This window comes from Hemitrygon akajei, chromosome 2, assembly GCF_048418815.1.
Source record: "Hemitrygon akajei chromosome 2, sHemAka1.3, whole genome shotgun sequence".
Lineage (NCBI taxonomy): Eukaryota > Metazoa > Chordata > Chondrichthyes > Myliobatiformes > Dasyatidae > Hemitrygon > Hemitrygon akajei.
Window position 1 is genome coordinate 141,442,503 of NC_133125.1, and position 16,858 is coordinate 141,459,360.

The 16,858-nt window shown below is 39.8% G+C and overlaps 1 protein-coding gene across 1 annotated transcript in view; it reads left to right on the forward strand.

Annotated features, from left to right (window-relative positions):
- Positions 1-16,858, forward strand: part of tm9sf2 (transmembrane 9 superfamily member 2) — a 57,919-nt gene that overhangs the window by 17,672 nt on the left and 23,389 nt on the right. Inside the window, exons 5-8 of the mRNA XM_073028671.1 lie at positions 3,725-3,854; positions 5,818-5,939; positions 6,814-6,925; positions 10,108-10,184. Coding sequence (XP_072884772.1) covers positions 3,725-3,854; positions 5,818-5,939; positions 6,814-6,925; positions 10,108-10,184 — 441 coding nt within the window. The remainder of the gene's footprint in view (positions 1-3,724; positions 3,855-5,817; positions 5,940-6,813; positions 6,926-10,107; positions 10,185-16,858) is intronic.

Here is a 16,858-nt window from a genome sequence, read left to right on the forward strand (position 1 = left end):
TGTGCTCTGCCTGCTGCTGTTCACACTGCTGATGCATGACTGTGTCGCAGGATTCAGCTCAAATCGTGTCATCACATTTGCAGATGACACAGCACTGATGAGAGGAAGCGGAGTGGTTGGTGGATTAGTGTGAGAACAACCTAAGTGTGCATGTGAAAAGACCAGGGAAAACATTGTGGACTTCATGAAGGTGCAGAGGTCCCCCTCTGTGAATACATGGCTTCTCCATGGAATTAAGTGCACCAAGTTCCTGGGAGTTCATGTCACAGATGACCTCACCAGGTCCCTTAATATCACCTCCCTGAACAAGAAGGCACATCAGCTTCTCCACTTCCTAAGGAGACTGAGGCTTCTTCCTCCCCACTATCTTTACTGGGTTTTATAGGAGCAGCACTGAGAGCATCCTGACAAGTTGCATCTCCATCTAGTATGGGAGCAGCCGAGCATCAGACAGAAGTCCCTACAAAAGATTGTGAGAACGGCTGAGAAGATCATCGGGTCTCCCTTCCATGCATTAGGGACATTAATCAGGAGTGTTGAGAATGCAGGGCCCTTAGTATTATGAAAGATACCACCCATCCATCCAGCCTCCTCTTTAACTTTCTACCATCAAACAAGAGACTCCAGTGCATAAAAACAAGAACGGTCAGGATGGGAAATGGTTTCTTCCCTCAGGCCGTTAAGCTTCTGAACTCTCTGCCACACTGCATTCAATGTGTTACTGGTTAATCTGTTCTGTACCTTACAATATTTAATCTATGCACTTTAGTTTGTTTATGTGTAATTCATCTGTATATTTTTTATCCTTACTTTCATAAATTATTGCGTATTACATGAGTTATGTGTACGACAGTGCTTTATGCCCTGGTTCAGAAAAAACATCTTTTTTGATGGTATACATGTATATAGTTAAATGACAAGAAACTTGACTTGAAGTGAAGAGCATGAAAACATGCAGATGATGCAGTGAGCTCTCATGCAGCATGTTAAACATTTCATCAGATAGGCAGATGCCATCTTAGTTTCTGTGCACAGTTCTCAGCGTGGAGCTTGAACCTTCCACTGTAAATGTCTTGCTAAGTAAAATAAACAAACAAGGAAATTTTGATAAAATGTCAGCTTTACATCTCAATATTATTCACTTTATTGGTGTTTTTATGTACATCATCTAGTGGTAGGAACGGTCTTATAAAAATAATTGTAAGTAGGTTCCCAAAGTAAGTCACGTGAAAAGTTACATTTAAGGCGAATTATAAATCCTTTGTGCAGTAAATTTTGCTAAAGTGCAATCTTAAAAAACTCATCAAGAGGAATATACCAGCATTGGAGGCAGACTTGAAGAGCTTAGCTAATTCCTGAGAGTGTTTTACAATGAACAGCTTAATAAAAATTAGAACCATGTTCTTTGAGTTTAGAAGAATGGGTGGTGATCTTACTTAAACATATTCTCAGGCAGTATGACAGGATTGATACTGAGATATTTCCATGAATGAGCGAGTCACCAGTGAGGAGACAGTTAAAATCGAAGTGCATCAGAATTCCTTCCTGCAAAAAGTGGTGAATCTGAAGTTGTCCACTCCAGGGTATTGTGGAGTTCACTGGAGGTATTTAAAAATGAGAGGAGCAGTTTTTGGTAAGATCAGGGAATAATGGGCTCTGATAAATTGCAACTGAAGAGTGCTAAGGGTCTGAAATGGGTCAGTCATGATCATATAGAATAGTGTGGCAGGCTTGCAAGCCCTGGTGGCTTACTGCTGTTCTTGAGTTTCTGTGCTCTTGTTGAGGGTTTTAGTGGAATGCATATGTGCTGGGATGAGATGATGATGAGTTAGGTTCTAGGCCTAGTCCAGGGAATAGGGCTGATGGCAAGTTAGCCACTTGGTCCTTAGCCCAGGCAGTGAAGCTGATGGTGAGAAGACTCCCAGACCTCTGGCTTTGGGAGGTGGACAAATAGCAGGCCAGATTTCAAGAGGCTATCCAAGGTTGAGCCATGATCTTGATAGGGCATCAGTCCTACCCACAGATCAGCTCATTTTAACTTATCAAATGCTACCCTACCTGCATAAGCTATTACTGGGTGTTTATTTCAGCATGGTATGCTTTTTTCAATAGTTACAGTATATTGCATTAATTAATATATCACAGGAGTCAGGCAGATTCTAAGTTGCATTAGTGGACCATCGTCATTACATCTGAAAAATGTCTAGAGTTCTTACGGTACTTTAGATTATAAGGTATTGATTTCTACTGGGTTCCAGAGTGTTGAGTGTTACGGATTCAAGCAACAATAAATATATGAGTGAGGCAGGGGTTTTTATAACAAATAACACGTTTATTAAACACTGAAAATAAACCCCCCCAAAAGTAAACAAATCACTAACGCAGCCGGAAATCAGCTGCTGTGTGGCAGCTTAAACAGTTCTTAAAGCGATGTTGCAAAAACAGTTCTTCAAAGTAGTATTGCAAAAGTTCAAAATGCTCACAGTCCATTTAAGGGAGAGACTTTTTAAGACGATTTAAATTCTATTTCACGTCGTGTTGTTGCAATTCCCAGTCGAACTACTTTTCCCACGAAGAATTTTACGAAGGTGAAATGTAACGGCTTGAAGGCACTGACCTTTCCTTTACAAAACTGTTCCCAATCCTTTCTGCTATTCACAGGGATTAACACGGGGACAGTCAACGAATTCCTTCCGAATGAGGATCAAACAAGGTCGAACCTGTTTCACCGTCGAAATTGATTCTCCTCGATCTTCTAACTCCCGAACTCCAATCTTCATTCTCCACTAATTCTCAACTAGCAGTATTATAAAGAAACTGCTGGCAATGACCTTTTAAACTTTAGGCATTAAATAAAACTTCATCTTTCAACTAAACTGCGTCATAACATTAAATCACGCAGTGGCATGAAGTCAACATGGCAAATCCAGCCACGAACTGCCCCTCCTCACAGGGAGGGATCCTCCTTTTATACCCTGTAAAAAAAAATTGTCATATGACCTCTACTGGCGGGAAAATGACATCACTCCACCATCACGACCATTACCTCAAGTCCAGTATAGCTTCAACACCAGTCACGTGACAAGTACACCACTGTCACGTGTCACGGGTACGTTACATGAGCGAGAGGTGATCTTGGATTCCAACTGAGTCTGAACCACTGTCTTAAAGGGAAAAGTAAGAAGACAAAAGCAGACAATACATTCAGTGACTGAAACAATTAAACATTTATGCAATTTGAAATGATGAAAGAGATTATCGTGAAAAACACAAATGTCATTGTTGAAAATATTTTTTTTTAGATGATAAGTCGCTAAACAAAATGACATTGTTTAAGAGGCAAGTGTGACCTGTGTGCATGCAATTCTCACATAAGTCTAGAAATCAAGCAGATACAAAAGAAAGACAGGCAGCCAAAGGATCCCTCCAAAACCATTTTTTTCCATGCAAGAACTGTTGGGAAAGGAAACGATGGGGAGCAATGTAGAAAGGAAGTAAGTCCATTCTTTCCTATGATGCCAAAGGAGAGTTGGGTCCTGTTGTTCCTAAGAACATAAGAGAATTGCTGGTAAAATTATGGAAATATTTAATGTAAGAATAATCAAACAATAAAATAATTTGTTTTAATACTGCAGGTAAATATGTAAACAAACGTTTACAGGTGTCTGTTTATTGATACACATAATGGACAATTTATATCAATATGCATAATTTACCTTTGTAGGATCATTGATAATATGCCTGTTACATGGTGTTATGATGTGGAAGAAGGGCAGAAGTTCTGTAATCCGGGATTTCCTATTGGTTGCTATATAACAAAGGTTGGCCGCCCAAAAGATGCTTGTATCATTAACGTAAGTTTGCCCATATATTGAATATTTGAAAGCTGACCTTAATATCATTTTAGTACAAATTCTTGACCAAAGATTAAAGCACAGTATAGTTTAGTACACAAGTGTACAGCAGAGATCGAAGCTGTCCATCACCTACACTTGTATTTCCTTGAAAACCAAAATAAGTGCTTGGGGAAAATATTATAAAAATTCCTTAAACATAAAACTAACTTCTCGAATCTGCCTGCATTAATGCAGATCATAATTTATCACTAATTTGAAATCTGCTTTATTTTTTGATTTTAATTTACTAAAAGCAATGATATAAATGTTTCTGTAAAGTTTGGCACATTCAAAATTAGTCTGCTGTTGGAAGAAGAGGAGAGTGAAGTAGATGAAAGCTTTGACCTGTCTTGTTTCTGCAGACTGTGCATGTGAACAAGAACTAGGAATCTTAATTTAAGGGTCAAAGCCAAATTTTTGTTTCCCAGCTGCTATGAATTAGACTTAACAGTGGGCTGTGCATAAATTGGACCTAGAGTTCTCTTGGTCCAGTTTAAGTGCAGCTATCAATTTTCAACTGTCAGATTTAGTTTCTGATACCTTTGAATAGCAGATAATTCCTACCATGCATTTATTCTATTTGGACCACTTCTTAGGTTTGCAACTGGGATCTAGCAACAGGAGCTAAGGGTCAGTTTTGTCCTCTGTGTTAAAGCTAGTGGTCATACCAAGGGGAGTTGAATATAGGAGTAAAGAGGTCCTTCTGCAGTTGTACAGGGCCCTGGTGAGACCACACCTGGAGAATTGTGTTCAGTTTTGGTCTCCAAATTTGAGGAAGGACATTCTTGCTATTGAGGGAGTACAGCATAGGTTCACGAGGTTGATTCCCAGGATGGCGGGACTGTCATATGTTGAAAGATTGGAGCGACTGGGCTTGTATACACTGGAATTTAGAAGGATGAGAGGGGATCTGATTGAAACATATAAGATTATTAAGGGATTAGACACGCTGGAGGCAGGAAACATGTCCCCGATGCTGGGGGAGTCCAGAACCAGAGGCCACAGTTTAAGAATAAGGGGTAGGCCATTTAGAACAGAGTTGAGGAAAAACATTTTCACCCAGAGAGTTATGGATCTATGGAATGCTCTGCCTCAGAAGGCAGTGGAGGCCAATTCTCTAGATGCTTTCAAGAAAGAGTTAGATAGATCTCTTAAAGATAGCGGACTCAAGGGATATGGGGAGAAGGCAGGAACGGGGTGCTGATTGTGGATGATCAGCCATGATCACGTCGAATGGCAGTACTGGCGCAAAGGGCCAAAAGGCCTACTCCTACATCTATTGTCTATTGTCATATTAAAATATTTCATGTATATGTTTATATTAGAAGGAGATATACCTTTTTTCTCCACAGATGCATTTATTTTTATAAAACTACTATTTAATGGTGTGATGTTTAAATTTGTGTTTACTTGTTATGACAGAGGGGGAGATAATTTGGCTCATTAGGTTCATGTCAGCAGAACGTTCCCAGCAGTACCATTCTCCTTATTTTATTTTCCTATCACTCTGCAACTTACTTTCCCACATACCTATCAATTTCCTCTGCAATTCTTTTGCCACTTACCTACACTAACAGGTAACTAGCAGCTATCAGCTTGTCTTTGGGTGTGAGGGAAAATTCATGGTCAGGATAGATAGTGCGAGCTCCACACAGCATCTGAGGTTAGGATTGAATCTGGGCCTGTGGAACTGCAAGGAAGCAGCAGTAAGTTCTGCACAATTATGCTAGCATTGTAATTATTGGTTTGCTGTTGAAATTTAGAAACTATTTTCAATTAAATGACAGAGGTAAGGCACTTAGATACTTGTATATTTTTTTCAAGAGAGCTAAATTCTAACAAACTGAAAACATGCAGTTAGATAAGTTGTGTTACCAGGTATAATTAATTATATGATTTACTTTTTACCTCCATTCTATAGACTTCCTTCAATGCGAAGGACACTTACTATATCTTCAATCATGTGGATATCACGATATATTACCACAGTGAAGCTGAGAAATCTGGATCAAGACTTGTGGCTGCTAAACTCGAGCCAAAAAGGTATGCAGATATTTAAAGATAAGCCTAATGCTGAATGGTATCAGACTATCTTGAACATGTTAATTATCATGCATTTGAGTGCTTGAAAATTTCCAAAATAAATTCCTTTGTATTTCTAATGGAAAATCCCTGTGCTGAACTTATCAGTTATAGACTTTTCAGGGGAGATGTGGGCAGAAAAATATTTTATGCTGGGTTTTGTTTACCTCTGCCATTCAAGTTCTGGGGCTTTAGGGATCTCCCAATGAGATAGCACTTTGAAATTATAGCAAGAATCTTAGCCAGCAACTTTGAAAGCTTCAAGTTTACCCTGAAAATATGGTGTCTGCTCATAAAATACATTTAACCACTATTATCTAAACCTTTATTTTCATTGTGAATTCTGTTCTCTAAGTTCATAGAAACTATATGGATAACCTCTCAGTATACTTCTGAACTCAGTGACTCACCATTGAGTCACTGAGCCCAGATAATGGATATAAGTGTATCACTCCAGCTTTACACTGCCACAGACCCATTTGTCTGAAGGAAGTTGCCACCCTTCTTTATAAGCTTCCCAGTGATGTCTGGGGCTGTTGGGAAGGGACTTTGAGCAATATAGGATTTGTGGGAGAGCTGAAGAAACAGGCTTTGGAATCATTGGGTGCTGAGACCACAGGGATAGTGTAGATGTTGGTTTGGATCAAACACATTTATTCCAGAATGCAATTATGATCTGTTTTTGGTTATCTTTGTAAGTTACTCGGCTTTTAAAAGTAACAGGATAGAAAATTAGTTGCTAATTATTATAATTTATTTAACTTTTTGAATTTAATATTCATGGTAAGAAATTGCTCATTTTTAATTACTGTTCCATAATTTTGTTTCTCAACAGCTTCAAGAATGCACAGACCAATAAACCAGAATGTGCAGGACCACCCTTGGGCATCCCTAATGAACTTAAAGGGAAAATTAGTATTGCTTATACCTATTCTGTTAAATATGTTGTAAGTAAATCTTTTGTTACATTGTTAATTCCCATAAAGGTATACATTACGGCAGAAAACTAAGGCAAATTCTGATCTGAATTTGGATGAGAGGTGGTTAGAAATACATTTGTGTTGCCCATTTCTCTGAAATGAAAGAACAAGTGGGGAAAGATTGGAAAAGCACCTAGAGAAAGAGGCCAGAAATTCCTCAAAGAGTGCAAAATTATCCAACTGCTGTACAGAATTTCTTTCCAGAAGAGTGTGAAGGAGGAACAAGATTTGAAATTTGGAGATGATTATGTGGAGGAACAAAGTTAAAGGGAAGGCAGATCCTAGATGTTCCCTTGCGAAATAAAAACTAAAATATAAAAAGATAATCCACCATCTAGTTGTTTGGAAATCCTGATGTTTGGCCTCTAACTCTTTAGTTAAGAATGTGAGGCACGGATGCCAGAGTGCAAGATACATATGTGATCAGAGGCAGTTGTCAGGATATGTTGTTGCAGTCAAAACTTGGATTCAGTGTGCTAGGAGACAGAATTGTAGGTAGATTTGCGGTTGGAGCCGGAGTCCCCTGTTCCCCTTAAACTCAAACAGTTCACTTGAAAATTTATTACTGTGTAATATGTAAAAAGAAAAATGAAATAAATGTTTCAGAGTAGTAATAAGGGTAATACCCAATACTTCAGAAAATCTTCTACCACTGAGCCTGATGGATTATCAGAATTTTACTCAAAATTATCACCTTTAAGAAACAACTTTTTTTAAGAGCTCCTCTATGGGCACTGACTGTGCTTCTCACTGTCTCAGTAAAGTAGACAACATATTCAAAAACTCTTCTTACCCTGGACATTCTCTGTTATCCCCCCCTCTCATCAGACAAAAGATGCAAAAGCATGTATCACCAGGCTCAAGGACAGATTCTTTCCTGCTGTAATAAGACCATTAAACTTGCCCTGAGCATGTAAAATAGGCTCTTAACCTCTATCTACTTCTTTCTATGGTCTTGCACATTATTATCTGTCTGCACTGCATTTTCTTTGTAAATGTGACACTTTATTTTGCATTCCGCCATCGTTTTCCTTTGTTCTACCTTAATGCACTGTTGTAAATAAGTGATCTGCAGGGACAATGTAAGACAATGTTTTTACTGTAACTCTGTACAGGTGAAATTAATAAACCAATTTAATTTACCAGTTTATCAATTTAACTATCTGATCCTTGTTCACTAATCCAGGAATCAAGTGTCCTGATTTATTGAGTGCACGGCATTCTTAAATCTGACTTTGGCTGTGAAAATCTGTATGTGTTAACAATACATACAAAATGCTGTAGGAACTTAGTAAGTCAGGCAACATCTAGCACAGGTTCCCAACCTGGAATCCACAGACCCCTTGTTTATTGGTCAGGGTCCATGGCATAAAAAAGGTTGGGAACCCCTGAATGGAGAAGAATAAGCAGTTGACATTTCAGGCAGTACTGAAATGTTAAAACATGGAAAAAACATCACAAACTCTCACACCCTTCAGGAGGGTGAACCCATGGAAAGCATCAGCCCTGGTACCTGGACGAGTACTAATTTAAAATTTAAATTCCTTGGTGTTATCACTTCAGAGGATCTGCCCTGGGCCCAGCACATAAGTGCCAATTATGAAGAAAGCACAGCAGCACCTCTACTTCCTTCGAAGTTTGCAAAGATTCAGCATGACATCCATACCTTCCCTCCTCTCCCTTTCCCTGTTTACTCCCTCCCCTCCTCCCCACTCCCTTTCCCTTCTCTCCCTCCTCTCCCTTCCCACCCTCCCCCTCTGCCTCCAGCTCCCCTTCGTCCTTCCCTCCCTCCCTCCCTCCTTCCTTCCCCCTCCCCTTTCTCTCTCTTTTTGTGCTGTTTGTTGTCTTCTGCATACTGGTTGTCAGCCCTGTTGGTGCAGTCTTTCATTGATTCTGTTACGGGTTTTGGATTTATTGAGAATGTCTGCAAGAAAATGAATTTCTAGGTTGAATATGGCAACATATATATTCTTTGATAATAAATTTACTTTGAACTTTGTTTATTCCCCTCTATAGAAGTTGCCTGACCTGCTGAGTTCCTCCAGCATTTTGTGTGCGTCAGATTTCCAGAATCTCCAGAAACTCTTGCATTTATGTTTTTGCATAACTTTTTAATGCCTTGTAACCAAAATGCATATTCCCTGATGCTAATTTGCAGCTGTTGGGAAATCTGCAGTGGCAGTATGACAGTAATGTGCACTCTACATTTTATTTCTGTACTAAGTCAATTTGCATATTACAATGACAACAAGGTAATTGGTGTAAAATCCGCAGTGTTGAATGGCACTCTTCAAGTTTGCTGTGTCTGACCTGGTTGATTTTTGATTGAGGCTTATTCCCATGATCTGCAGTTTGTCTGTTAATTATTAAATGATTTGTGTCAATTTTGATTTGTTATCTTTTAGATGCCATTTCTTTCCCAGCTAATAAATTGTTTTTTACCACTGTGATCACTATGTAAATGTAAAAAGTGCAACAATTATCACTTCATACAAACTACAACCAATATTTTTTGTGGTGTTCACTGAGTTTTCAAAACAGCACCCTAGATGTTTTGCTCTTTACCTGAGACCTCTGAAAAGTGCTTTTCCATACTGAACTTAAACATAAGCCAAGATATTTGCATTTCTTGATTGAGCCTACAATCTTTGGCGGGGATGAAAATCTGCTGCCAGCTAAACCTCTGGCATTGTATGAAGTTATGCAAATATCATTCAGTAGGGTTTCACTGAACTTGTACCATAAATTTCACAGTACCTTGAAGGCTATGCAATGCATCAATTCCATGCTGGGTCTTGGTGGGGAGCCTGCACCCATGTTGTTACTGCACCGCTGACTTGTTATCTTTTTCACTAAATACCATGCGTATCTAAAGAACAAAGCAAATTAAAGGAAAAGAAAATTGTAGTATTGTCAGTAGGCTAATTGAAATTCCCTTCAGTTCGACTTCCCTCTCTTTTGAAGGAGCTGCTTTTCCAGTTAAAGCATAACTTTGTCAAGAAGTCATGATGTAAATTGATGAATAAATTATGCTGGATTTCATTACCAGATAACATCTTGATAAATGATTTGTCATCTCATTATGTTGAGAATTGATTTGTTTTTCAACAGTATCAACAGGTTTTCCACCATCTTATTTCTCCTTCCAGACATCACCGATTAAATGGGCATCAAGATGGGATTACATTCTAGAATCTATGCCTCATACAAACATACAGTGGTTTAGGTAAGGAGCCATCTTAACCTTTATTGTACATCTTGAAATGTTTGCACTCAGGTTGTCACAGAATTTCAGTCATGAGAAATGTGTGATTTAGTTAGAACTGAGGTAAGTTTTGTAGTGTTATCTGTTGACATTAATTGCAGAACAGAAAAACTGCTTCTGTGTGATTTTTGTGGTGCTCTTATTAAGCTGCAGACACTGAAGCACAGATACTGGCCCTTCAGCCCAATAAGTCCATGCCGACCATGCTGCTCACCCATTTATTCTGTTAAGCTTTATGTCATACACACAGAAGAGGGAGATTAGGTGTGTCTTTTCTATGGTTTATATGTGAGCAAACAATGTACTTCAGTAGATCTGAGGCCTGAATTTTTCTAAGAAGTCTGAGTTTGAGGTTTTTGTGTTTATCTAAGTAATTGGGATGGAATTAATAATCTCAAGGAGGAACTCCAGCTGGTTTTGTACCTCATTTTCCTTGGAACATTTATTGCCATGACTTTGAGCAACATGAACAAGTTGGGCTGCAGAGCCTATTGTTGTGCTGGATAACACTGAGTCTATAGCTGTAAAGGTGGTCATTTGCTGTTCCAACCTCCCACCAGACCCAAGTTATTTTAGAACCGTTGTACTAAAAATTCCAAATGACTTTATCTTCAAGATCCCAGATCACAACTAAGAAAAAGAATGGCTTCTGGTAAATCAAAGGAAATTCGCACCTTCATCACAGACTAGATAGCATGTACCTGTAGAGAAAAAAATTAACACATTGCATCCACTTTTAACTGACTACAGTAGTTGTGTTAAATATAAAGCAGTCTCTTCATTGTCTGATCCAGAATCAACATAAGCAATTGCAATGTAATAACTTTTTTAAAAAGACCATAGTGCTACACTGAGCTGTGCTAAAAGTGTGCTGCTTGTCCGTGTCTTGTGCCATTCTCAGCTACTACATCAGTAGCTTTGCATAAATGGTTTAGATAGTTTAGTACAATCTGTACAGGTAGTCCCCGAGTTACGAATGTCCGGCTTACGGACAACTCGTACTTACGAACTGAGGAAGGAGAACGCCGTCTGCCATTTTAAGTCGGATCACGACGCCGTACGCCATTTTAAGTCGTTGCCGTTGACACTGTGTTGAGTGTTTAACTTTGTATTTGGCTTTAATTTTTTTCAGTAAGATTCACCCTGACCCTGCCCCCCCCAATTCCAGTCAGTGAGATCAGCACCGGGCTCGAGAACAGAGGTTCGATCCAGTGACTCCCATACCATCTGTGCTGGGTTGATGTTGAGCTCGCAACTCAACCTCGTAAAAAAAAACACTGCCACCTCCAGTTTAAAATACCCACACGGAATATTGTGGAGGATCAAATACCCAAACCCAGCACAGCCCCCACTTGTCCCATTTAGCCTGTCTCAGTGCGATGGTCCTTAGGACCCAGCGGACCTCGGGAGCCGGCACAGCTTGGGACCCTCCGCCCGCAGTGTTTCTGTTCCATTGATGGGAAGCAATCGCGATTGAAAATAAAGTGGAAATAATAAAGCTTTTGGAAAGAGGTGAAACACCATCGGTCATTGGAAAAGCGTTAGGCTACAGTCGGTCAACGATTGGAATAATTTTAAAGGATAACGGATAAAGTGAGAATAATGGAGCATATGAAACGCCCTGCCCCGCTGAAAGCTACAATTATTACTAAGCAACACTGTGGTTTAATTATTGGAATACATATGTTTTATATGCATGGAAAAGTAAAATATATACTATATATTAAGACAAACGTTTGATGAACTGACGCTAAATAATACCGGATGTACTTGTTCCGACTTACGTACAAATCTGACCTAAAGACGGACTCAGGAACGGAACTCATACGTAACCCGGGGGACTGCCTGTATTCCTATATTCTTGCTACTCTAAGAAAATAATTTGCTCCTGTGAAGGGAATCTTGTTGGGTGGTCAGAAAACTTAAAAGTGCAGTTTTTGTTCCTCAGTAGAGGGAAAATGGGATTAACCTACATAGGTGAAAAGGTCAGCAGGAACATGATGATCATCCATTAAGTTCTTTGTAACACACACAAAAAATGCCAGAAGAACTTAAAAAGTCAAGCAGTACCTATGAAGTGAAATATACTATCAACATTTTAGGTGGAGACCCTTCGTAAAGACTGGAAAAGAAAGGGGCAAAAGCCAAAATAAGAAGTTGGGGGGTGAGAGGAAGGAATACAAACTGGAAGGTGATGGTTGAGACCAGATAAGGGGGAAAGTGGGTGGGTGAGAGAGGGATGATAAAATAAGAAGCTGGGAGGTAGTCTAAAGGAGAGGGCAATAGACCATGGAAGAAAGGGAAGGAAGAAGGCAACCAGAGAGAGGTGATTGGGAAGTGAGAAGGGGTGATAGGGAAACCAGATTGGGGAATGAAAAAAATGAGAAGTTGGGGAGGGATGGGGGGTTGGGCTAGAGAATAATTACCAGAAGTTAGAGAAATCGATGTTCATGCTCTCAGGTTGGAGACTACACAGATGCAATATGAAGTGTTGCTCCTCTAACCTGTGCTTGGTCACGGACAGACATGTCTTGACCCGATAAGTTGACTTGCACCTTTTGCATCTGCAGATGCTGCTGGACTTGTGTTCTGTTTTGTTTTTTAAACCCAGGATTTGCAGTCAGAGTCAGATTTATTATCATTGACATACGATGTAAAATTCATTGTTTTGCAGTAGCAGTTCAGTGCACAAATAATAAATTACAAAAATAAATAGTGTCAAAAAAGGAATAAAGAGGTGGTGTTCATGGACTCTTAACAAAAGTCTGATGGCGGAGGGAAAGAAGCTGTTCCTAAATCATTGAGTGTGTCGCTTCAGGCTCCTGTACCACCTCCCTGATGGTAGTGCTAAGAAGAGGGCAAGTCACTGATGCTGAAGGTCCTTAATGGGTGCTGTCTTCTTGAGGCACCACCTCTTAAAGATGTCCTTGACAATGGGAAGGATTGTGCTCTGCATAAAGCTTGCTGAGTCTACAACCCTCTGTAGCCTCTTACCATCCTGTGCATTGGAGGCTCCATACCTGGTTGTGATATAGTCAGTCAGGATGTTCTCCATCAGACATCTATAGAAATTGTTAAGAGTCTTGGGTGACTTGCCAAATCTCCTCAAACTCCTAATGAAGTAGAGCCACCGACATGCCTATTTTTGATTGTATCAGTGCGTTGATCCTCTGAGATATTGACACCCAGGAACTCGTGTAACAGCACGAGGACATTGTATTCTGCACCAATTCAAATTAGATGTTATATCCAAGAGGGAGCATAGTTAAAAGATTAACAGGCAGCAATTTAAAACTGATGCATAGAAACTTCTGGCAGAGTAGTGAATCTCTGGGATTTTCTACCCCAAAGGATTATGGAAGTTAAATCATTAAAGTATTAAAATAGGAAAGTAATACCCTGGTTTAAGACCATGCATTATTTCATTAATTCAGTTATGCTGTTTGGTATTTTATTTTCTGCAGATTTTCTCAAAATGCAACACGTTCCTTTAAATACAGTTGAGTATTTCATTTTTGCTGTTTAAAATAAAGAATTAGTTGATGAAGTTAGGCTTGTTAAATTGGCCAGTAGAATTTGTCTTGGGAACATTCTAGCGAGAGCACGGGAAAAAAGAATGGGGAGCCATTTTCTCGAAAGAGGACAAGGTTGAAGAAGGGGAAAGAAGGAAAATGGAAATGGACAACAAACATAGCAGAAGGATAGATACTGATTTCGGAAAATCCTCACGCAGACAATGATTTTATAGAAAATGTACAAATGTACATTATGGAAAATGGAGTAACTTTTAGTTAGCTAGTTAGCACATGACCTTGGAGAAAGTTTGATGCCTTTTCCTTGGACGTTGCCTGAATATTTTTTTCCCTGGGATGGGTTCTTCAGTGCAAAACTGTTTCAGTACTGTGAGTAAACGAAGTGAAGCAAACTGGATTGATTACACAATAATGTGCTCCAAAGATTGCGTGCATGTTACAGACTAATATATGATGGGCTGTTTTCTTTATTTGGTATTACTTCAAAATATTTTGTAGATATAATTTCAATCTAAGATTCACAAAATGCTGGTAGAACACAGCAGGCCAGGCAGCATCTATAGGGAGAAGCGCTGTCGACGTTTCGGGCCGTTCGGTCTCCCTATAGATGCTATCTGGCCTGCTGTGTTCTGCCAGCATTTTGTGTGTGTTGTTGTTTGAATTTCCAGCATCTGCAGATTTCCTCGTGTTTGCTCAATCTAAGATTATATTGGTTTGAGTTAAATTTTTTGTTTCTTGGTGAACAGTAAATTTATATGGGTAGTCAGTATTCATACAAGTAATTGCCTTTGTTCTCCTTTAGAAGGAACATTCATACTTTTATGTATGTATATACCCAAATCATAGATGCCCTAGACATGCTTATTTATCGGAAATGGCTTTTTCATCGTTATTCCCATGCATTGTTGAATTATATTGCTGTTAGCTTGTAATCACAGTAATAGCTAACTCATTGTAAGCATACGGTGAGAGGGTTACAGGAGTTAGATATATATTTGAAGGATCAGAGATTCAAGGACTAAAGGGAACTTCTCAGAAGAGGAGAGAAGGTCTGAGACAATTCTTCCAAAATCATTGAAGGGCCATATGGCTTCCTCCTAGTATTTATTTATGTCCTCATGATCTTGACAGCCTTCTATTTGCAAAGGAGAATCTCCAGATGCTGAAAATCTTGAGGAACCTGCGTCGGGTCTCACCAATATATAAAAGGCCACACCGGGAGCACCGGACACGGTATACCACACCAGCCAACTCACAGGTGAAGTGTGACCCGACGCAGACTGGGAGACCGTTTCGCTGAACACCTACGCTCGGACCGCCAGAGAAAGCAGGATCTCCCAGTGGCCACACATTTTAATTCCACGTCCCATTCCCATTCTGATATGTCTATCCATGGCCTCCTCTACTGTCAAAATGAATCCAAACTCAGGTTGGAGGAACAAAACCTTATATACCGGCTGGGTAGCCTCCAACCTGATGGCATGAACATTGACTTCTCTAACTTCCGTTAATGCCCCTCCTCCCCTTCTTACTCCATCCCTGACATATTTAGTTGTTTGTCTGTTCTCCATCTCCCTCTGGTGCTTCCCCCCCCCCCCCACCTTTTTTCTCCCGAGGCCTGCCGTCCCATGATCTTTTCCCTTCCTCAGCTCTGTATCACTTTCACCAATCACCTTTCCAGCTCTTAGCTTCATCCCACCCCCTCCGGTCTTCTCCTATCATTTCGCATTTCCCCCTCCCCCCACTACTTTCAAATCTCTTACTATATTTCCTTTCGGTTAGTCCTGATGAAGGGTCTTGGCCCGAAACGTCGACAGCGCTTCTCCTTATAGATGCTGCCTGGCCTGCTGTGTTCCACCAGCATTTTGTGTGTGTTGTTTAAATTTCCAGCATCTGCAGATTTCCTCATGTTTGCTAAGTGAGTTATAATTGACTTATCACTATATTCATGCGAGGAAAATATGCACTGTGTGTTTAATATTAAATTTGTTAGATAAACCCTTTTAGAAACGAAATATAGTGTATTAGCCACTTACAAGTGACTTATAGTTGACTTATCACCTATAATATAGGTCCTATATTCCCGTCGTGATTAATACCCTCCCCCCCCCATCGGCAAGAATATTGTCAATATTAAACCGGTCCGCGGTGCAAAAAAGTTGGTGACCCCTGAACTGCAGCACAGAAACCGGACCATAGCCTTCCATACCCCTACCATCCATGTACTCATCCAAACTACTCTTAAACGTTTATTTCAAAATCACATCCACCACTTGTGCTGGCAGCTTGTTCTATACTCTCAGCACCCTCTGGGTGAAGAAGTTTCCCTTCATGTTCCCCTTGAGCGTTATACCTTTCACCTTTAACCCATGACCTCTGGTTGTAGTCTTACCCAACTTCAGTGGAAAAAGCCTGCATGTGTTTACCCTATCTATAGTTTTGTATACCTGTATCAAATTTCCTTTCAGTCTTCTACATACTAAGGAATAAGGTTCATCTTTCCTTATAACTCAGGTCCTTCAGTTGTGGCAAAATTCTTGTAAATTTTCTCTGTATTCTTTCAATCTTATTTACATCTTTCCTGTAGGTAGGTGACCAAAACTGCACACAATACTCCAAATTAGGCCTCACCAATATCTTATACAACTTCATCATAACATTCCAACCTCTGTACTCAGTACTTTGATAAAAGGCCAATGTGACAGAAGCTTTCTTTACAACCCTATCTAACTCTCTCCTTTCTGTTGCTGACTGGTTCAGAATGATTTGGCTGGCAATTAATTGCAGTGATCAATATAAAGCAGACTAGTGAGTTGTCAGGTGAGTTGGTCTACAACTCGCTGTTAAAAACATCACATTTGAGTCTCAGCTTACTTTCTAAACATGCCAGTGTCTCTAGTTTTGGCAAAGGTGTGCAGGAGAGAATGTGGAGAGATAAAAGAGTGCTGGATGACCTGTTAACAGAGTTTAGTATGGCTTATTTATTTATTGAGATACAGTGCTGAATAGACCCTTCAAACCGTGCCACCCAGCAACCACCGATTTACCCTAGCCTAATCACAGGACAATTTACGTTGACTAATAAACCTACCAATCAGTACA